A 24,052-nucleotide genomic window follows, 5' to 3' on the forward strand; every position below is an offset into this window, starting at 1 on the left:
AAATTGAGGAGTTATTTAATTATTAGCGATTAATTAAGTACTTATTTAATTAATCAAATTTCCTTTCTCTTCTGACCATTAACTCAGGCACCTTTTGAGTTAGGAAGCTGATATTTGGACATGCCAATGACCAGGTGATTTGGCTGCAAAGGATATTTTTGATTTATTAATTAATCAATTAATCGATTAATTATTTAATTATTCGATTAATGACAAAAAAAATTTTTTTTTAAAGTTACAGATTCTGATGAAATAGTGGTAGTTTATGTGTTCTCTGACCAAATTGATTAATAATTAAAAATTTTTATGATTATTATTTATTTATTTTCATTATTAATCATTTATTTATTTTCTTTCTCATTTGGCCAATATCTCAGGCACCTTTTGAGCTGGGAAGCTAATATTTGGACATGAGTGACCAAGTGATGTGGCTATCAAGGATATTTTTGATTTATTGATTAATCATTTCATCTATTATTTATTTATTGATTAATCGATTAATTATTTATTGAGTAATCAATTAATTATTTAATTTTTTATAAATGACTTATTTAATTAAATTTCTAAAAGATACATCTTCGGATGAAGCACAAGTGGTTTAGTTATGCGATTAGCCAATTGATTATGAAAATATTTTGTGATAATCTTTTATTGATTTTAATTATACAATTAATCAATCAATTAGTGTACACCTCTCCCTCCCAATGCAGCCTCAATGAGCTGCACTGCGGTATTGCCGGGCGCCTGAGGCGCCCCGGCAATGCCGCGCTGCAGCATATTTAATTATTTGGCATGGGGCGGTGTACTTTGAATGTATTTGTACTTGTCTCTTCTCTCTTCGAGTTCTCTTTCCTGTTCTGCTTTTTCCTTTTCTCGTCTTTCTTCGAATTCTCTTTCCTGTGCTGCTCTTCTCTCCTCGAGTTCTCCTTCAACTCTCCTTTCCTCTGCTTTTTTCTCTTCTAACCTTTCCTGGCTCTGCAATTGCATCTCCAGTTTCCGGAGCTCCACATTTTCTTGTTCCTCGGGTAACCAATCCAAGGCTACCTCTTTCCATGTTCCTTGTCCCACCAGAGATTCTATCACCAATCTCTGCATCTCTGCTTTCTTCATATTAGCTCGGACCTCCAAGCTAAAATGTCTGGCCAATCTCAAGAGTTCCGATTTTTTTAATGCTTGGAACTGTGCCTCACTCGGGGACGCCACAAACTTTTCTGCGTCAAACTCCATGGTGACTATCAGTTAACACCTGTTAACCTTCACACAAAAATTTTCCAATTTTTTGAAAAAATTGGGAATGTTGGAAAAATTCCAAATTTGGGAATTCTGGGAATGTGAGGGGAATTCTTTCCCAGACGAAATTTAGGGAATTTAATCCACAGTACGAGATTTATGGAATTTAATCAGCAAAGCCGAGCCCCCAATTTCTCCACAGTACGAGCCCCCAATTTCAATCTGGGTCAATCCCGAACGGATGTTATTAGGGAATTTTATCCCGGACGAAGACCCAATTTCGAGCCCACGAGTCAATTGGACGAGCCCCCAATTTCTGTTACGTGTTCCTCCCCGACCCCCTGGTCACGGTGTACCTCCGAATCCCGAGAGGAGCCACGGCAGAAAAATATATTATTCTGTGTTAGAAATCAATAGTGAAACCACACCAATGATTTTAAACGAACAAATGTTGTATTAAAAATCACACACAAGAATAACGGTACAACCAATAGCAATCCAGAGTGCACTCTATATATCTTAGGATGGTACCATCAACTAAAGTCAGATAACTCATTGCACTCCACGTGAGTGAAAAATGACACTCCTCAATATCTCTATAACCTTCGCCAATGCGAAGTTGATTCGCTCCAGCGATCGCTAGACCGATGTCCAGTCGAAACCCGAATCCCGCTGTCCAGTCGAGACCCGAATCCCGTACAGATGGCAATGGCAGTCACACAGCCGAAACTGTATAAAGGCGCCCTCCAGAGGAGCACGTTCACAGCTCAATCAGCAAACCGCAATGTAATTGGAGACGACGCGGTCGTGCACACACATCCCCGACAGACGATAGGACGTTGAGAAGAGCTGACGCATAGCAAAACCTTTGTCGGTGAATGAAGCACGAGGTTCGAAATGGCCGACGGCTCTTATTTGAGTCGATGCGACCAGGCAAGGATTCGTCGGAATCAGACTAAACCTGACTACGCAGATTTCTCAATCCCAGCAATAATACCTATCGCAGGATGTCCTTTCAAGGAACTCAAAATTCCCTCACGACCTTCGTTAGACAACGCTCGCTACGGAGCTCGACGTCACGCATCTTGTCCGACTTTTCTCGCTACGCCTCTTCTTCTTCCCCTCGTCGTCTTCCGGTTCGGTTTCCTGTATCATTTAAAGTTAACCTTTTAAACTTTTGATAACTGTTCATGAATACTAAACCTTTTGAAGATAATAATAGTACATAATATCAGAAATATGTCAAGTGTGTGAAAACCACAACAACGGAAGTGACGAATCCGTAACAATTGCAAAGCAGATAGCGAAAGAGAGGTGTGATGTGATGGGGGTGAGTTGCTTGAAGGATGAAGTGGGACAAATCGTTGTGGACCCAGGTGGAATTAAAGGAAGATGGAAGAGATGTATGGAAATACTGTTGAATGCAGAGAATGAATGGGATGGCAACATAGAGAGTAACCCAGTTTTAGGACCGGCAGAGAAGATAACTGAGAAGGAAGTTGAGGAAGCGATAAAAGCAATGAAGAGTAGAAAAGCGGAAGGGCCGACGGGAGTTGTGGGAGATATGTTGAAGGCAGCGGGAAATTGGGGTGTGAAGAGAATGACAGAGATCTGCAATCTGGTGGTGGAAGAAGGCCGCATTCCAGTGGATTGGGAACTGAGTACCCTCGTCCCTCTATACAAGGGGAAAGGTGACCCTCTGGACTGTGGCTCGTATCGAGCGATAAAGTTATTGGAGCATGGAATGAAGGTATTGGAAAGGGTTTTGGAGAGGAGGATAAGGAAGAAAGTGAAGATTGACGAAATGCAGTTTGGATTTATGCCAGGAAGAGGAACGACAGACGTGCTTTTTATTGTGAGGCAGTTGCAGGAGAAGTATATGGAGAAGCGGAAGAAGTTGTTTCTTGGGTTTGTTGATCTGGAGAAAGGATTTGATAGGGTTCCACGTGAAGTATTGACATGGGCATTGAGGAAGTTAGAAGTGGAGGAATGGTTGATCAGAGTGGTGATGGCAATGTACAAAAGAGCGCGCACAGCTGTAAGGACGAAGGATGGGAACAGTGGTGAGTTTGAGGTGAAGGTGTGAGTGCATCAGGGGTCGGTACTAAGTCCACTACTATTTGTACCTGTGATGGAGGTGCTGGCTCAGAACGTAAAGGACGGTTTACCGTGGGAGTTGTTATATGCAGATGATCTGGTGTTGATTGCAGAAAGTATGGATGGACTGAAGGAGAAGATGAACAAGTGGAAGGAATGTATGGAGACAAAAGGTCTGAACGTGAATATCGGAAAAACGAAGGTGATGGCAAGTGGTAAAGCATGTGGTGAGGTGGAAAGAACTGGGATGTGGCCGTGTGCTGTGTGCAGGAAGGGTGTCGGAGTGAATTCCATTCAATGTACAATGTGCGCTGAGTGGGTTCATCAAAAATGTAGTGGTTTGAGAGGGTCATTAACCAGTGTGGCAGCTACATTCAAGTGTAAGGTGTGCACAGAGTGAGCTGCAGATGGAGGAAATGTTGAATTGGATCTTGGAGACGGCGTGAAGCTGGAAGGTGTGAAAACATTTTGTTACCTAGGAGACATGCTGAATGGAGAAGGTGGATCAGACTCGGCAACGGTTGCTCGAGTGAGATGTGCATGGAAGAAGTTTCGGGAACTGAGTGGGTGCTGACGAGGAGGGGAGTGTCGTTGAAGCTGAAGGGAAAGGTGTATGCTGCACGTGTGAGAAGTGTTAAGATTTATGGGAGCGAGACATGGGTAATGAGCGTAGAGCAACCACGAAGGCTGGAAAGGGTGGAAATGCGAATGGTTCGGTGGATGTGTGGAGTATCGTTGAGAGAGAGGAAGACAAATGATGAATTGCGAAAGATGATGGGAATAGAGCCTGTGATGGATGCTGTGAAGAGAAACAGGTTGAGATGGTTTGGTCATGTGTTGAGGAAGGATGAAAGTGACTGGTTGAGAAGAGTGATGGAAATGAATGTAGAAGGAAGTAGAGGACGGGGAAGACCGAGAAAGACTTGGCTAAAGATGCTGGAAGAAGAAATGCGGGCAAGGGGGTTAACAAGTGGGAGATGCAGAAAATAGGGCAAAATGGAGAACATTGTCATGGGGACCGCAAGGCTAACCCCCGCTCTTGCAGGGAAAATGGCCTTAAAATGCCTGTTGTTGTATTGCTGTTTAACCCAGTTTTTAGATAAGCCCACGGGGAAGAGTGGGTGAGGGGGGGGGCGAGGGGGGGGGGGGGGGGAGAGGGTGGGTGCAGTGTTAAACCTTCTTTTAAATAATGATCATCTCAATATGGTGGAGGACGTGCAGGTAGGGGTGCATTTAGGGTCAAGTGACCATAACGTATTATGTGCAAGGATTCTGTTGCGAGTTAGAGTTCAGTATAGTAGAGTAAGGCTTCCTTTCAGGTAGAAAACCTTGTCGGCACGAGGAGAGCTGGGTGCTCTAGATTGGGACAAGCTAATAAGACAGCAATCAGCATCAAGTAAATGGGCAACCTTAATGGAGTAAATGTGCAGTGTAAAGAGTAAGTACACTACTTGATCAAAAGTATGCGGACACCCCTTATAATTAATGGATTCGGCTATTTCAGCCACACCCATTGCTGACATGTATATATAATCAACCACACAGCCATGCAATCTCCATAGACAAACATTGACAGTTGAATGGGCCGTAGCGAAGAGCTCAGTGACTTTCAACGTGGCACCATCATCGGATGCCACCTTTCCAACAAGTCAGTTCGTCAAATTTATGCCCTGCTATTGCTGCCCCGGTCAACTGTAAGTGCTGTCATTGTGAAGTGGAGACGTCGAGGAGCAACAACAGCTCTGCAGCGAAGTGGTAGGCCACACAAGCTCACAGAACGGGACCGCCGAGTGCTGAAGCATGTAAAAATCGTCTGTCGTCGGTTGCAACACTCACTACCGAGTTCCAAAATTCCTCTGGAAGCAACGTCAGCACAACAACTGTTCGTCAGGAGCTTCATTAAATGGGTTTCCATGGCTGAGCAGCCGCACCCAAGCCTAAGATCACCAAGCGCAATGCCAAGCTTCGGCTGGAGTGGTGTAAAGCTCGCCGCCATTGGAATCTGGAGCCGTGGAAACGCATTCTCTGGAGTGATGAATCATGCTTCAACATCTGGTAGTCCGACGGATGAATCTGGGTTTGGCGGATGCCAGGGGAAAGCTACCTGCCCGAATGAATAGTGCCAACTGTAAAGTTTGATAGAGGAGGAATAATGGTCTGGGGCTGTTTTTCATGGTTTGTGCTAGACCCCTTAGTTCCAGTGAAGGGAAATCTTAACGCTACAGCATACAATGGCATTCTAGATGATTGTGTGCTTCCAACTTTGTGGCAACAGTTTGGGGAAGGCCCTTTCCTGTTTCAGCATGACAATGGCCCTGTGCACAAAGCGGGGTCCATGCAGAAATGGTTTGTCGAGATCGGTGTGGATGAAATTTACTGGCCTGCACAGAGCCCTGACCTAAACCCCATCAAACACCTTTGGGATGAATTGGAATGCCGATTGCGAGCCAGGCCTAATCGCCCAACTTCAGTGCCTGACCTCACGAATGCTATTGTGGCTGAATGGAAGCAAATCCCGGCAGCAATGTTCCAACATCTAGTGGAAAGCCTTCCCAGAAGAGTGGCGGCTGTTATAGCAGCAAAAGGGAGACCAACTCCATATTAATGCCCATGATTTTGGAGTGAGATGTTCGATGTTCTGGTGTCCACATACTTATGGTCATGTGGTGTATGTTCCAATGAGGTGTAAATCCAGAGGCAAAAAGTGAACCGGGTGGTTGTGTAGTGAGATAAGGATTTATTTATTTATTATTATATAGATTATTGAGCAACAGCATTTATTTCCTCGTAGGCACCGGAAATGGACGGCTGTTATTTTTTCACGCCTGTTTGTCTAGAGATAGGGTCAAAAACAATATATAGCACAGTATTTTAAAAAGTTGTGCACAGGTTATGACAAAACTATGTGGATGAGTTGGGTAGGAGACAAGAACAATCCAATTAGATTTTGGTTCAGCTCTGGATGCAGATCCGGCCTATCGGTGGGAAACAAAGCGTAAACTTTTCAGCCTGGTGGAGGTATGCACTCTATCAAATGCCATTCTAGTTAGGTATATGATAAGGGGACTGGAATCAGGCTCATATCAGTACAGGTGTAAACAGAGGCTAGTTTTAGCAATATACAGGAATTTAGTGAGGACTCATCTAGAATATTGTGTGTAGTTTTGGTCACCACATCCGTGGAAGGACATAGCTGCCAGAAGAAAGGGTTTAGCATAAGGTTGCTAGATTGATTCTGGAGCTAGCTAAACTAAGCTTTGAGGAGCGGCTGAAAGAGATGGGACTTCATACATTAGAAAAGATGTGATTGTGAGGGGATTGGATTTGATAGAGATGTTTAGGATAATGAAAGGTATGGACAAAATAAGAGCAAAAGAGGTTTTTTCAGCAGAACAGCCTATTATGATTAGGGACCATATCCTGAGAGTAAAGAAGAGGAGAGTTAAGTTGGTATTAAGGCAAGGGTCTTTCAGTCAGAGAGTAGAGTTAGTGCATGACATGGTCTCCATGGTAAGGTAGTGGCAGCAAAAACAGTAGATATTGTCGCGTCGCCGGGGATTAAGATCCACAGTGACGGATGGCCAATTGAGCTTTGAGTCCGAGGCGTATGAGCCGAATCGATGACTATTCCTCTGTATGGCGCACGAGGGAAACTGAGGTCCCGTGGCCTTACTTGAATGGACAGATGCGACGGGTGTTTAGTCCTCAAATGGACAAAAAAATAAACACACACAACAACAACACACAACATGCATTTTAAAGGCCATTTTCCCTGCTAGAGCAGGGGTTAGCCTTTGTGTATCAAAACAAATAAACACACAGGACAAGGAAAATTCGCAATACAAGAATGAAATGCAAAAATAATGGATTTAATGAAAATAATTCAAGCAATTAAAATGAATGCGAGGTAAAACTAAAATTCCTTCATGAGGGACCCTCCACACAGACACAGAGACACGACAAGGGAAGACAAATAAAAGAAAATGGGTTTGTGTGGTACATTGGCCAGTACTCAGCCTGGCGTTCCCAAATGGCCCTTGGAAGCCTGGTGGTCGTCGAACGGGAGTCACCGCGCGGGAGCGCACAAGATGGCACGCAGTCGCGCCCATAGCAGCCACCGAACCGCGGTGCGGCAGCCAAAATCCATCCTTCTCCGATGGTCACGATCCACCAGGCTCTTACCACTCGCCTCGCTAGCGCGTACCGCTCAAAGCTCAGCCGCCTCGGCCGAAGGCACAGGGAGAGTGTTATAAAATATTACCATCCACTATCAAAGCCAGGACCAGAGAGCGAGCCAAACTGTGACTGCCTGCCACGAAGACCAGGACAGAGAGAGAGAGTGAAAGGGAGGGACACATCCTCCTTTGTCCCTCGCTCACGTCACACTCGACCAATCCTGACGTCTCATCACATTCTCTCATCTCCACGACCAATCATCCTCTTCGGGGCGGGCCTCACGGCCATTCTTGACGCCCGTCGATAATGTTTGGGGGCGGGGTTTACATGCCGATTGGCAAATGTTCGGGTCTTTGTCGGCATGACGGTGTTGTGGGTGAATGGAGCTTTTCATGGCATGGCTTTTTGACTAATATAAGGACGGAGGGAAGACCACAGGAGGGCAAGCACACACTGGGGAATTTATCCTTATGGACCCTATCTAAATAACACTACTTCGCCCTCATACAAAGACACTCAAACGCTTACACAGACATTCGGCCTACTTAGTTTACATCGAGGTGACTTCGCAGCATACGGAGCACGCTAAACCTACACAATTCTATCTGGACTAAGGTATTTCATTACCTACCCCCACACACATAACAATATGTTTTAACTGGAATTAGATTGGTACCCAGTAGAAGCATTGGAGATAGAGGGGTACATGGACATTGACAGGACCTGGTAGGTAACTTGGTTATGGTTGGGTGATTGTGTACAACTGTGCTGACTGTGATGTCTGCGAGTCTTGTCAAAAGAGAATGTGTGGTCGGTGTTCGTGTATGCCTCACCCGAAAACTGCCTTCTGTCATCACTCCCACCCCCCCCCCCCCCCCAAAATAATTTTAAAAAACATGTTAAACTATTTTTTACATCCTCTTGATATCCCTGAGCCTGCCATACTTCTTCATCCGCACTTCTATCCCCCTCCCTCCCTCCCCCCCCCCCAAATGGCATTTTAGCTTAACGGATTTATTTAATCTGGTGTTGATTGGCCAAATGGCTTCTTCCTATGCCAAATTTCCTTGCTATCCCTTGTTATATACTTGGAATTGAATTTTTTTTATTATCTGAATTTTACCACTGATTACCTTATGTCGAAAAACACCGACTTTTATGCTTACTATAATTCACGGACGTGTGTGTGTGTGTGTGTGTGTGTGTGTGTGTGTGTGTGTGTGTGTGTGTGTGTGTGTGTGTGTGTGTGTGTGTGTGTGTGTGTGTGTGTGTGTGTGTGTGTCATGCGTCATGCGTCATGCTACTCCTACAGTTCTGGGGTGATTACATCTGGACTTGCTACATAGGATCAAAATGACCCCAATTAGTGCAAAGGGGTGTTTTTATATTTGCCGGATGTCTTGGGTGGTGGAGGGGTTGGGGGGGTGGAGTGTGTAGAGGGAGGAGACAAAGTTCTCCCTGTAAATGTATATCGTGTAGCGCCGCCTTGAGGTGGGGGAGTGTGTTGCAAGTCCCCACCCTTTACAGTACAGTATTCCTGTCCCCACGTTTTCCAGTTCAGTGAGGTGTTTTGTAGACATGTTTTTATAAGCAGTAGACATGTTTTTGCTTCATGGGCATAACCCGGGTGACTTATTTTTATTTTTGGGTGTGATTGAGGCAGCTGTCAGCTGCCTGTACACTGGCCAATAAAGGTATGTGTCAGAAGAACGTGTTGCATGCTTGGACCAAGATTGCCCTTAGGGCGGGTACTCTGTGAGTGCATGGTAAAAACCTGCCGGTGGTAAAAGCAGAATTGTAATAACAATAATAATAATAGTAATAATAATCATTATTATCTATCTGTATAAATATAAATGCAAGTTGCCTGATTGCGTCTGATCAGGGTAAACGTTGTAACTACAAGCACGTGCAAGGCTGAATGATACCTCATTTAAGAGCGTTTGGGTCCAGATAGTGCATGAGGAGGTTTAAAATTATTGCTCGTCATGCAATCTCAAGTTATATTCATTTTTGTTGCGCACAGGTGTAATCAAGGGTGGGAGGGGGTATATCTGAGTCTGGTGCCCGGGGGGGTGGGGCGAGGGGAGGGAGTGAAGGGGGAAGGGGGAAGGGGTGGGCAGGCTTGGCCAATCCACCGACCTGGAATTTTAAAATTCAGGATCGCTCAAACGACTAAGGCCCAATGAAGGGGAACGCTGTCCTGTTGAAAATGATATCGGGTTGCAACTCTTCAATCTGTGGAATCCTTTCCAACATGTTCATGTAAATTGTTGAGGTCACTGTATCCTCCACAAAGAAAAACGGACCCACCAAGCAGAAGGAGTAAGGTGGAAGTCATGGAGAAGGCCACACCACACATTGACTTTTGGACTGGCGCGTATGCGTTCAATGACCATGTGGGGTTTTTTTAAGCCCCAGATCCTCACAATGTGCTGGTTGACCTTCCCCGATACATGAAAGCAATAATCAGGTTCACTATGTTAACAAATATAATTTCGTTCAAAATTTTGGTAGATTAGCAAAACTATACATTTTTGGAATATTCAGAGCATGAGGAATCCAAAAATTAATGTTTACATTTGCGTAGACACCTTTGCGAAAATGACACTCAGGACAGTGATGAAGAATGAAGAGTCAGGTTCACTATGTTAACAAATATAATTTCTTTCAAAATTTTGGGATTAGCAAACCTGTACATTTTTGGAATCTTCAGAGCATGGAGAATCCGAAAATCAATGTTGGCATTTGCACAGACACCTGCATGGCCGCCATTTTGGATTTTGAAAATGGCCGCCATAAAATACATATTTTGCGCGATCTCGGCTTCTAGTCAACCTAGAGACTTGATTAAATATGCTAATCCTATGTTTTCTGGGTCAAGGAATCCAATAAAGGCCTCAAAATAGTGCTCAGGGTTATAGAAAAGCAACAAACAAAGGTAATTGAAAACCATTGTCTTTATATTTGTGATATAACTGTATTACATAATACATGATATTGCAAGTCCTTTGAAGTTATAGGAAGTTATAGGTAGTATCAGATTGAACTATAAGTCCTATACACAGGATCTACGAGGTCTATACCGTTCAGGAATATGCTTTTACAGATCTTCATCACTGTCCTGAGTGTCATTTTCGCAAAGGTGTCTACGCAAATGCCAACATTAATTTTTGGATTCCTCATGCTCTGAATATTCCAAAAATGTATAGTTTTGCTAATCTACCAAAATTTTGAACGAAAAAACATAGTGAACCTGATTACAACCTTCGTCTGTGAACATGACCTTTTTCAGGTAATCTTCATCATCTGTCCATATGTTTTATACCTCTCCCACTTCCCCCCAAGCCCTCTCCCTCCCACAGTTCTCTCGATGTCCTTGCTCTCAAATGTTGTGTTTGTGTCCTTCCCCCTCTCTCCCCATCTTGTCTACCGCTCCCCTTATTTTGTGTTTTATGTGTCGGTTTGACTTTTTGTGTGATTGATGTGAGCTCTTTCACGAGCCTCGATCTTGTATACAAAAAAATAAAATAAAATAAAAATCCTCTATGCGACTGAGCATTTCCAAGGCAAACACCTTGCGTTTGGGACCATCATTTGGTTTGAGCTCCTGCAGAATCTGCACCTTATTTGTATAAGGCTTCAGTCTTTTTTTTGCAAAATCCTGTGTATAGTGGTGGTTGGTAGTCCCAGTTCTCTCGATGTGCGTCGGATTGATTTTATGGGACTTGAAATGATTCACGCACTCGTTCAATGTCTGCTGCACTTATGCTTGGTCGACCGGTACTTTTCTGTTTCTGACAACTTCCAGTCTCCTTAAACTTCTTGCACCACTCTCTAATACTAGTCTGTGATGACGGATTCCTTTTATACCTTGTACGGAAATTGCGCTGAATTTGCATGTCGGATCTCGTCTCGATGAAGTATTTACCATACCATGTTTTCTCCTGTGTCGTCGCCATTTTCTTTTACATTAACCCACCTGAACTGAGAATAAATAAAACTTCATGGGTTTCTGTATCATATAAAAGAAAGGGTATTGTTGCATCATTTGTGGTACTAAATATATTAACAACCAAAGTTGTTCAGGTCTTTTTGGAACACGCTGTAATACGAGTTCCGTTACAAGGAACTTAAAGGCAGGAAGAGGCCATTGGGCTCATCAAAGTCTGTGCTGGGGTTGGTTGCCAGCTTATGGTTGTTTGTCCGTGCTGTGTCCTTTTTAAATGCTGAGTGTCAAGCAATGAAGCAGCACGTACCATTTTTAGTCTTTGGTATGACTCGGCCAGGGTTCAAACCTCTGACCTCCCAGACTCAGAGCAGATGTCCTAACCATTATCCTACATCCAATTTCAATTAATTGCTTTTCGGGCATGTCTGTATCTCCGTGATTTCAGAATAAATTTTGTGTGACTTGTGTATACATTATGGATGATCTGTACAGATAGGCAGGTCTGCTTGATACAAGGTGCCGGTGGATGATATAGCATCATAACTAAGCAGAATAGTTCGTCCAAACCTAAAAATAAGCAATTGATGTCATAAATGTTTATAAAGCAGTCCGTGACATGTGGTTTGTCGATAACCGTTTGTCGATAAGATAAAAATAAGATAATATTTTTAGGTTCAAATAAACATACTCATCCACCATTGATGCATACACATTCCTTCAAGGTGAACAACACATCCGCAGATGGCGCAGACCCATTGGCCGATGGGTCTGCATTGTCATTTCTCGTGCATCCACAGATGGGTCAGACCCATCGGCCGATGGGACCGATCCACAGATGGGTTCCAATATATACACTCTAGGTCAACTTTTCTCTTCTTGGCATTGCCTTTGATCGTTTCTTTTTGGGGTTTTTGTTTGGCTTTAGGGCCGTCTGGATATTGAGATAAAAAAAAAAAAGTGCCAAATGTTTGAGGCTTTGCTGCACTTGTGAAAATTCTTGTAGATGAATTCCTAACAAACAACTAGAATAGCACTGATCAGTAGAGTGCATGCCTCCACCAGGCTGAACAGTTTCCGTTTTGTATCCCACTGATAGGCTGCATCCGGGCCTGAACCAAAATCTCATCAGCTTGTTCTTGTAACCTAACCAACTCATCCACCAAGTTTTGTCCGAATCCATCCACAATGTTTTTGAGATATCATGCTACGTATTGTTTTTGGCCCTATGTCTCAATGGTGAAGAATCTCTTTTAAAATTCCAGTAACCTGATCTGGGTCCAGATCTTCACCAAAATCTAATTAATTTGTCCTTGTCACACAACAAACCTGTCCACCAAGTTTTGTCTGAATCCATCCATAACCTTTTGAGATATCCTGCTCACAAACAAACAAATAGGCAAACAAACAGACAAACAGGGGTGAATACATAACCTCTGTCCACCTTTGGTGGCGAAAGTAATAATCTCTTTTTCAGTGGGAAAAATCCAAAAACGTCACTTTTGATACAGGAAAAGACGTTTTATTTCAAGGGTCAACTTGAACATGCATGTACCTACATAGATAAAGACAGAAAATACATTCCATTTGCAGGGCAGCATTGGAACTGATAGTGTTTGCTCCATTATAGTTAGCACGTCCATTGCTCCATTATAGTTCGTGCCGTCCTTGTGTGTGCTAACAATAACCTGGAAAATTGCCAAAAATCCGAAGACTGTCGTGTTTTGAGACAAACTCGTTTGAAATATTGAGCAGTTAAAAGTGCGTAGCAAGGCATGAACAAGAAGAAAATGACATAAAATGTCATAGCCCCTGCCGTGGTTTTAGTAATTTCGCTGTACGGAGTTAAAGGCTGTCAGTCGGCCATCTTTGGTCGATGACAAAACAAAATCTTCTGCATATGTATATTCATGTATCGTCTTTTTGCCAAGTTTGAAGAAAATCGGTCCATGGAATGCATGTCCGAGAAATTGATGAGGACACGTTTAAGTAACAAAATGACCGCCAGTCGGCCATCTTGGATCTGTTCTCAAAACAAAATGACGTGCATGTGTAAGCCATAATTCATTCATCTGTGTGCCAAGTTTGAACGACATCGGCAAATGCATGTCCAAGAAATGGTTGAGGACGTGTTCAATATCGGGTTTTTACAACTAAAATGGCTGCCAGTCGGCCATCTTTGATCGCATTGCGAAACAAATTGATGTGCATATGTATACTGTCATGTATTGTCTTTGTGTCAAGTATGAGCTAAATCGGTCCATACATCTCCGAGATATGGTTGCGGACGTACGTACGGATGGACGGACAAGACAAAATCCATAAGCCTCCGTTTCAGACTAAGTCCAACGGAGGCTAATAATCCAGGACGAGACAGGTGGATATTTCAGTAATTCTAACACCTGCGGCATTTTTGTTTTATTCCAAATCAACTAAGGATGACAATTCAGGTATCGCAAATTCAAAAGTTGCTGTTGCCAAAATGTCTTTTCACATGAAATAACCAAAATGGAGTATCAGTCATGGTCACCCACAATAGGATTTTTGACATAAATACAATTATAGTACAATGAGGTCTGTGATGCTTAGAGATTGTGATCTATGTCATTTTTTGCTGCAATTAGAGCAGACTTGTACACATACAGTATGGAAATAAGACTCAGAGATGCTGAAATTGCCATAAAATGTGCTGATAAAGTGTTTATATAGCACAATTAACCCTATCTGGCCAGGGCTAAGATTATGCAAATAAGATGAAGGTGATGGCAATATGAAAGGCCATGAAGCCAAATGTTTCAACTCTTGATTTTTCTGGAATTATGTCTAAGCATTTGGTCGATAGGGTGAAGGAGTCATCACTACGATCATAAATCACAAATACGTATAAAATACAATCAACACATTTCTTCCCAACTGAGCTCCAGCTTTCTACGATTGGACCACTGGGCAATACATTCCTGATTTACTGTTGTTCTTGTCTCCATCCATCGCCTCGATGTCCATTGTGATTCCATGTCGCCAGGCTAATTGAAAACTCATTGGCCTCTCGTATTCATGTATGTGTGCTCAGGCTCATCGCTAATGCATGCCCAGGTGCAGAACGTTTTAGACTTACGGCAGTCGTAACACATCGTCTCAAAACTAGTTTTCCATTGTCATGTCAGCATTTCCGTGCTGCCCTCTGGGATGCCAGTGAGCTTAGTCACAATAGGGATGGATTTCCTTTCATCGCCAAGTGTCCATGCATTGTCCCTCGGCATAGGAAGGTTAATTTGTGCACAGTTTGCATGTCTGCAAACCATTAGCTTGATCAAGGAGTTTCTGCCCTCCAAAATATAACCTCAAAAACATGTACAGGCTCACAGAGATAGACTGTATCGCATCATCAACATTCACACTGAGTGGTTTATAGTTTACCTAGGTGGTAATATCCCTGCGTATCCTCAGTTCCAAATTAATTAGTGACGTGATGTCATATGGTTTGTATGTAGGTATAGCACTATAGCAAGCATGTCGTGAGGATCTCCCAATTCTACAAATCCAAGAAAAAGGGTACGTGTGTGCACTTGAGGGGTATAACCAGGGTTTGCCTTTCAGGACTTTGGTGAAGAGATTGAATAAATTCAACCACTTTCCCAACACAAGATTGGAGCCAAGATTTTCCGAGAATGATGCCCTGTGGCTTCTGAATGATGCTGGATTCTCGACACAGTATCGGTCCCAGACCTCAGACATTTTGAGCACGTGACCCTTTTCAACTGCATATCTCAGCTCCTTGGAAAGCTCACTCGATTTTAGGAGGAGAGGTGTGAGGGGGGAGTTTAGGAGGGGAGGTGTGAGGGGGGAGTTTAGGAGGGGAGGTGTGAGGGGGGAGTTTATAAAGTGGATGAATAATGAAAAACGAACATTTGTTACAAACTGCGTTTATTGTGATTTTCAAGTCATTGTGGTAGGTCAAGAGATCCGTTTAAAAACGATAGAGGAAGGGGTGGAATGAATGTGAATTTAGAGAACGTAGAAAGGAAGGACTGTGAGAGATTGATTTTTTTTTTTGAAGTGGAATGAATTGAAGAGGAAATTGAAAAAAGCATTTTAAATAGGAAGAAAAACAGCGTGTTGTAATAAACCACTGAATAAAACACTGCAGGGGAAAGTTTAAACATATTTAAATAATATTTAAACAAAACCGTGAAAAACAATCTGGGAAAAGTCCCTAAGTGAGGACGTAGATTTGAGAAAGAAGGAGAAAGGGTTGAATGAGTATGGTGGAAACTAGAGTTGGAGAGGTGGAAGAAAAAGGAGATAAAGGAGATAAAGGGGGTAGGGCACAAGGCGAGACAAGGGGGCGAGAGAACAAGCACGTGTTCGCGAGGAGAGAAATAATTAACAAAGTATTTTTTTCTTTTTTTGTATTTAAAACGTTAGACAAAGGGTAAGATGTTCGAGGGAGGTAGGGGGAGGGGAATAAAATCAAAGAAACGAGCAAATACAGCAAAGGAAAGAACTTATATTCACAAAATACCGACGGGGGGAGGGAGCCTGGAGAGACCTACAGGATGGATAGTATTGATCGATGTCCCAATAGATGTGGTTTCTAATTGTTTGTCTTGATTTGCAGGAGCTGCTGAATGCTGGAGCAATTGGAGATGTAGTTCATATTCAGCACCTTGAACCTGTAAGTACCCCTGAGCAGCACCCAGAAATGCATCACATGCTATCTCAGATTCAAAACAAAATGACCTACCACAGACCCAGTTCCAATCACATTGTTCTGATCCTTCGAACATGATTGATTGCAGTCTAATAACAAAGTAGAACGTGCATTCTGTGGCCACCCTTTCTGGCAAGGGGAAGTCACCACATAACACACATGGCCACAATAAAATATTTAATTTTCCTAATTCATCAAGTTAACGTGAACTTCACTCTACTGAGAATGATCATCAATTGTCAAAACTTTGCGTTGAAACTATCTTTGTCATCCGCCTGTCACACCTGCTGTGGTCCAGACACGATTCCAATCCGTGCATGAAACTTAATGCCCTCAGGGCCACTTAGGATTGTCACAAAAATTATATTTATAAAAAAAGCAGAGCCACCTACACGAACCACCCTAAATGACGAACAAATCACCAAGGTGAATGAATGAGCAGGTGGCCAATTTAAAGCTGGTAACGAAGAAAACAAATGACGTAGAAAATCTCACTGCCGCTGTACCACATGTGCCATGTGGCTTCTCATGGACCAGGCCTTAGAAAATGTGGCAGCACAAATAGTCTGTGTGCATGAAATGGTGGCTGTTTAGAATTGTCTCTACTAACTGCTTTAAGCAGATGGCCAGACAATCAAGATAATTTACTCTCATGCATTTAAAAATGGTTGCTGTAGGCACTGGCGAATGATTGGGGCACCACTTATAAAATTCAGGTTTTGTTGATCAAACAAAACCAACAAAATAGTTTTGTACAATTAGGTTTTTTTGTTGTTTTGTTGTTGTATCTATTTTTAAAAATCGTGTAATGATCACTTTTGTACTTCAGATGATTCTCATGAGGGATGTTCGAAAAGTTATGCAAAAGAGATGGTCTCAAGTCAAGGCAAATGTCATATATACAGTCACGTGAAAAAGTAAGTACACCCCATGTAAAGTTTTGACTTTTTCAACATATTTCAACATACAGCTATTTGATCTTCATTTCAACAATATTGACAGATAAAGGTGATATAATATAACAAATATCATGAAACATTTACATTTTGTAGTCCATTGTATAATTTAAATAAACATAAATGCAAATTTCGCATGTGGAAAAAGTAAGTTCACCCCCACATTTAACACTACTTCAAATACCTAAAATTAGAATCAGGTGCACCAGCTCATGTGCAAATGATTAGAACATCGTTAGAGAGGATCTTGGAGGAACCTGTCTTATTTAAACCTCAGACATTTAGTTTGGTTTGCTCTTTGTTGTTGAAGTGTGTGGCGTCACCATGCCGAGATCAAAAGAGCTCTCTGAGGCCTTCAGAAAGAAGGTTATAGATGCCTACGGGTCTGGGAAGGGATTTAAAAAGATCTCCAAACAATTTGAAATCAATCATTCGACTGTCCGGAAGATCATCTACAAGTGGAGAAGATTCCAAACAACTGCCAACTTGTTCAGGCCAGGCCGCCCCAGCAAGTTCAGCCTGAGAGCAGACCGCAAGATGCTGAAAGAAGTCTCTAAGAACCCCAGAATGTCATCACGGGACCTACAGGTAGCTCTTTCCACTGTTGATGTCAAAGTGCACAAGTCTACCATTAGAAAGAGGCTGCACAAATTTGATCTACATGGGAGGTGTGCCAGGAGGAAACCTTTGCTGTCCAGAAAGAACATCAGGGCAAGACTAAAGTTTGCCAATGAACACCTCGGCAAAGACCAGCACTTCTGGAACAATGTGCTCTGGACAGATGAGTCAAAGGTAGAGCTATTTGGCCACAGTCACAGAAGAGATGTTTGGCGAAAACCAAAGACAGCATTTGACCACAAGAACCTGATACCAACTGTAAAGCATGGTGGTGGAAATATTATGGTTTGGTGCAGCTTTGCTGCATCAAGGCCTGGGCAGCTCACCATCATATAATCCACTATGAATTCTTCATTGTACCAGAGGGTGCTTGAGGATAATGTGAGGCCATGTGTCGGAGAGTTGAAGCTCAACCGAAGGTGGACCTTGCAACATGACAATGACCCTAAACATACCAGTAAATCCACCAACGAATGGCTGAAAAGAAAGAAATGGAGGGTTCTGGAATGGCCAAGTCAAAGCCCGGATCTAAATCCCATCGAGATGTTGTGGGGGGATTTGAAACGACCTGTGCATGCAAGAAACCCCTCAAACATCGCACAGCTGAAAGAATTCTGCATGGAGGAGTCGGCAGAAATTTCTCCCAGTCGATGTCAGAGACTGGTAGACAGTTATAAGAAACGCCTACTTGAGGTTGTTTCTGCCAAAGGGGGCAATACCACCTATTGGAGCCAAGGGTGTACTTACTTTTTCCACATGCGAAATTTGCATTTATGTTAATTTAAATTATACAATGGACTACAAAATGTAAATGTTTCATGATATTTGTTATATTATATCACCTTTATCTATCAATATTGTTGAAATGAAGATCAAATAGCTGTATGTTGAAATATGTTGAAAAAGTCAAAACTTTACATGGGGTGTACTTACTTTTTCACGTATAAATAATATAAATAATGAAAATACACACACTGTATATCTACGGTAATTTTTATGCCTCGTACTTTTTTCATGTCTTATTGTATCATTGCTGGCATCTCATTCGTAGAACCGTTTTGAGCACCCTCCTTACCCCCCCTCAGAATCTTCACTTGTGTTTTAGCAAAAAGCCCTGTAGAAATTTCTGGAATTACCTCCAGAAGCAATGTTTGTTTGTTCAGCATTCCAGGTGGATTTTCCCCTGATACTCGAAGACCAATGTGAATGTTGTGCTCAGCACGCTGATCAGGACTTACAGGACTTGAAATGTATGAGGTGTTTTCATGAGATGCACTCCCATCCTTCTGGTTGCCCCATTTTTTGCACTGTCGGTTCATGTGCTTTTCCAGGTGGGGTTTGAGCACTTTGCACACTCCTTTGTACGTGGAAACTGGAGAAATGAGAAAGAGAGTGCTTTCTCTCTGCTCTGCAAATCGTGCCATGATATCGACCTTATTAATTACTGGATGGATGACAAGAGGTACATTGCCCAATTTGATTCCTTTCACTAAGTTGTTGTTTTGTTGTCTTATTGCCCCTGTCTCATCTCATCATGCTATGTGGTGTTACATGAAAGACGTTTGAGGGGAAGCTCTGCTTATTAAGTAGAATTTGCCTTGATGCTGAGGCCTCGAGGCCAAAACGTGACCAAAATAAGTGCAGGCTTTTGCCCACAGTCTTTTGCCCACAGTCTCTTTCCATAGGGGTTTTTGTCTTTTATAAGCTGTGGTAACTAATATATATATTGTACCTTTTGTGTATTTTAGGTCTCATCAATATTTTGGTCAAATCTCTCTTGCACCGGTTTAGCGTCAATTGAAATAAATTGGAGTCGGGCAAAATTTCCTTAACACCGTGATACAATTGCCAGGTTTCCACTGTGGAGAAAATACTATTGGGGGTGTGTGTGGGGGGCATGGATATGTGATAAAACTTTGCAGTGATGTAGAGGTTATGAACCCTCAGCCAGCTCTGTCATTGCTTCAAACAATAAAAGGTAAACAAATGGCAGCCATCTTCCAGGGCAATTGAGGTGTCATCCCCTTGAAATTTTGCTCTCCAAGTTGGGTTGCGCCTCTCCTTGTGGTTTTGGTGGTGTGGTTTCTGCAATTGGTGGGTATGAGACTTCAAAGAAAAATTATTTTTGCTCGGTCTTTGGACCCCTTTTTAACCGTTGCACACACGTGAACTGTCATCGATGAAATAAATGAATGGTGTACCTTTACATCAATAAATGTCACCCAGAGGACTAGGTCACAAGTTAGGGGGCAATTTTCATGATGTCGGACATGCTCCATCGGAATTGGGAAACTGGCACCAAGCATTGTGAGATTTATAAGGTCAGGTTATTTAGCATGCAGATAATCTTGTGTGTTCCCTATCTTAGTGCTTTGATTAATATTTCTCTCCATTACAGGTGTCTAAAGGTCTCTTCTTTTGGATCGCTCAGCCATTTTACCAAGGATGACAAGGTAACTTTCCCCAGGTTATCTCAATTGTTGCATGAGCTCCGGGTCCCTCTGGACTCACTTTACACCCATCATGCCTTGTTGTACACCGCTCCTTTCCTATGCCATCTCCAGGCGCTGCATAACGTCATTGCCGGGCACCGAAGGGGGCCCGGAAATGAAGCACGCTGAAAGGGAGTACTCAGTTTTCACTCCGGTTGTTTGTTTGTTTTATTGTTTGTTTTCTTGTTTGTCCTGGCGATATCTCAGCCCTCCTTTGAGCTAGGAAGCTGAAATTTGGGCACAATAGTGATTAAGTACTTTGTCAAAAACGGAATTTTTTGTTTTTTGATTAACCTTTTAATTGTTTAATTAAAAGAGTTACTTGACGAGTAACGAGTTGACGAGTTACTTTAATTGACGAGTTACTTAATTATTATCGATTAATTAAGTACTTATATATTTCCTTTCTCTTCTGGGCAATATCTCAGGCACCTTTTGAGTTAGAAAGCTGATATTTGGACATGCCAATGACCAAGTAAATTGGCTGTAAAGGCTACTTTTGATTTATTGATTGATCAATTAATCCATTAATTATTTAATTATTCAATTAATGACTAAATTAATTTAAAAAATTTAAGTTGCATATTCGGATGAAATTGTGGTGGTTGCCGATGAAATTGTGGTGGCAATGCCGCGCTGGAGGATATTTAATTATTTGGTATGGGGGCGGTGTACTTTGAATGTATGTGTACTTGTTACATATATTTTCACAATCTGCATTCACAGAGTAAACTCTCAATTAATTACCACATGTGATAGGCTATAACTGAGCACATTTATGATAGCATGTCTCCCAGTTCTTCTGCACCAGGTTGTACTGGCTGTTGTTTTGACTCTGTGTTCATCAATACATGAGGTGTACGCCATACGGTGGCCTAAAAATAAACATATATGGTGTTTAATCTGGGAAAAGCGAAGCTCATTCCGTTCTGAAATTTGTCACATAAAAATGCATTGTAGTAATGTTTGGTGCCACCAAATTAATCATGCACACGAATATTGTGGAAATTCTGAAGCCCTCACCCTTCTGTGCACGCACCATGTATTCGCCGGTGCAGCGCCTTGCCTATTCCTCCACTCCCCCACCACCGTGAATAGGTTTTTTTACAACTAAAATGGCCGCCAGTCGGCCATCTTGGATCCCATCGTGAAACAAAATGATGTGCATATGTATGCCATCATGTATTGTCTGTGTGCCAACTATGAACAAAATCGGTCCATACATCTCTGAGATATGGTTGCAGACGCACGCACGCACGCACGGGCGGACGGACGAGACCCAATCCATAATCCCCTGTTTCAGAATAAGTCTAATGGGGGCTAATAAACCCAAACCAGCAGAGCCTCAACTCACCATCTAATAAATAAAATTTGTCGGATGTCTGTGTCTGTTCACGTTTTTTGCAAAGACCGCTGGGCCGACCACCACCGAATTTGACACACAGACCAAGTTCGACCCAGGGATTATCCTCAGAGTATTTTGGTCCACCACCTCAGCCTCTAATGACCCATATAGACCTGTTTTGACATGCTTTATACATGCTTAATGGATTAGATTACATCCTTGAGAGAAGACTTTTTACATGCTTAATAGGTTGGATTACATGCTTGAGAGAAGACGTTTTACGTGCTTGATAGATGTTACGGAGTCCTCAATGATCACCTGGTCTCGGTAACCTCCGAACCCCGAGAGGAGCCCCGGCAGAAAAATATGTTACCCTGTGTTGAAAATCAATAGTGAAACCACACCAATGATTATAAATGAACAAAATTGTATTACAAATCACACACAGGAATAACTGTACAACAAATGGCAAGCAAAGGAATTAGTGGCAAGCCAAGGCAATTTCGAGTGCACTCTATATATCTTATTGCTTATGGTGGTACCACCAAATAAAGCCAGATAACTCACTGCTCCCAGTGAAGGAAAAAGGACACTCCTCAATGTCTCTGTAACCTTTTCCAAGGCGAAGGTGATTCGCTCCAGCTAGTGTCAGAGCGAGGTCGAATCGAGACCTGCACTCCATGGATGCTGACGAGGCGTGGGCGTAGAAAAAGCATAGCAGGTCACATGGTCCGAAACCAGAGGCAAACTCGATGTGCACATTCACAGTTCAATCAGCGAACCGCAGCGTACTCTTCCAACGCAGCGTTTGCGCACACACATCCCCGACAGACGACAGGGTGCAGAGAAAAGCAGACGCATAGCAAAAACCTTTTCGGTGAGCGAAGGGTGAGGTTCAAAATGGCCGACAGCTCATACTTGAGTCGATGCGACGAGGCGAGGATTCGTCTCGAATCTCAGCGCCCAAAACCTGACCGCAGATTTCACACTCCCAGCGATAACTCCTACCGCAGCATGTCCTTTCAGGGAATTCAAAATTCCTTCGCGACCTTCGTTAGACAACGCTCGTTACAGAGCTCGACGTCACACGTCTTGTCCGAATTTCCTCGCCACGCCGCTTCCTCTTTTCTCCTGGTCGTCTTCCGGTTCTCGATCCGGTTTCCTGTTTCACTTAAAGTTATCCTTTTTAACTTTTGATAACCGTTCGTGAATAATAAACCTTTTGAAAATAATTATAGTACATAATATCAGAAATATGTCAAGTGAGTGAAAACCACAACAACGGAAGTTATGAATCCGTAACACTTCCCCCCCTCAAGAAAGAAAGTTTGAACACAGCGAAAACTTTCTTTGCAGATAAACTCTTTAAACAAACAAAAGTAAACTCACAACCCAAATCCTCAATTCCCCTGAGCAACAATAATCAATATTTCCCCGAAAATAAAGCAACAAACTTTCACACAACCCACAGAGCTTTCCAAAGTTAATTCACTCTGGACAAAGCGTCAACAACGACATTGTCCCTGCCCTTTACATGTTCAATTTCCCCGTTGAACCCCTGCAAAGCCAAACTCCATCTCAGCACCCTCTGATTTTTACTTTTAGTTTCTTTTGAATGGAGGTTATGGGGTGGTGATCAAAAATCCAAAGTCAAGCAAATCTACAGCACTTTTTCTGAACTTTCATAATAATCACGGTTGGACCGCTTGTCACTGTAGTCACATGAATAGCGGTCTCCTTCTCGGCCACTACTCTGATAATCCTTCCTTCGGGAGCTGCCGTAACTCTGGGAGCCTCTATAATAATATCGATTGCGTCCACCACCAAAACTACGACTCCGTTGTCCTCCTCTGTAGCCCCCTCGACACCTATGAAATGCCTTCCCTACTGTTATGGTCCGACCCTCCAACTCCTTGCTATTCAGATCCTTTTCTGCATCTCTGGCGTCCTTTGAGTTTTCAAACGTGACAAAGCCAAACCCTCTTGACTTTTGTGTCTCCCTGTCTTTTATCAGCCGCACTTCCAAAAGCGGTCCATATTTGCTGAAGGCAGACTCCAGAACATCTTCCTTTGTTTTGAAGTTCAGTCCCCCTACAAAGAGCTTGCCAATATTGCCTCCATCTCTGACTGGCGTGTGCTGAAACTTAGTTTCAGGGTACTTCCTCTTCTCTTCAGGGCGCTTCCTACTAGGCTTTTCAACAAACATCGGGTTACCAGAAACTTCACCACCGGCCAAATCATTCCCAATAACAAAAGATACTCCCTCTACAGGAAGAGTGGCTTGTAAACCTACGGTGACCGGCCCTGACACCAAATCAGACTCCAAATGGATGACATGAAGTGGAGCTCTAACAAAGCCACCAATCCCCTGTAAACGAACACTATCACCAGTTGCCGTCTCCTCTGACAATGGCAAAATGCCTTCAAGCACGAAAGATTGATGTGCTCCTGTGTCCCTCAATACCCTAACAGGTCTCG

At 42.8% G+C, this 24,052-nt stretch overlaps 1 protein-coding gene across 1 annotated transcript in view; it reads left to right on the forward strand.

Moving 5' to 3' along the window:
• The window catches only part of LOC137424608 (putative oxidoreductase YteT), a 395,833-nt gene that overhangs the window by 135,537 nt on the left and 236,244 nt on the right, over window positions 1–24,052 (forward strand). Inside the window, 3 exon segments of the mRNA XM_078775648.1 lie at window positions 16,071–16,127; window positions 19,069–19,199; window positions 20,136–20,190. Of these exon segments, the coding sequence (XP_078631774.1) occupies window positions 16,071–16,127; window positions 19,069–19,199; window positions 20,136–20,190 (243 nt within the window).

This window comes from Myxine glutinosa, chromosome 4 (genome assembly GCF_964187855.1).
Source record: "Myxine glutinosa chromosome 4, kmMyxGlut1.1, whole genome shotgun sequence".
NCBI classification, from domain to species: Eukaryota; Metazoa; Chordata; class Myxini; order Myxiniformes; family Myxinidae; genus Myxine; species Myxine glutinosa.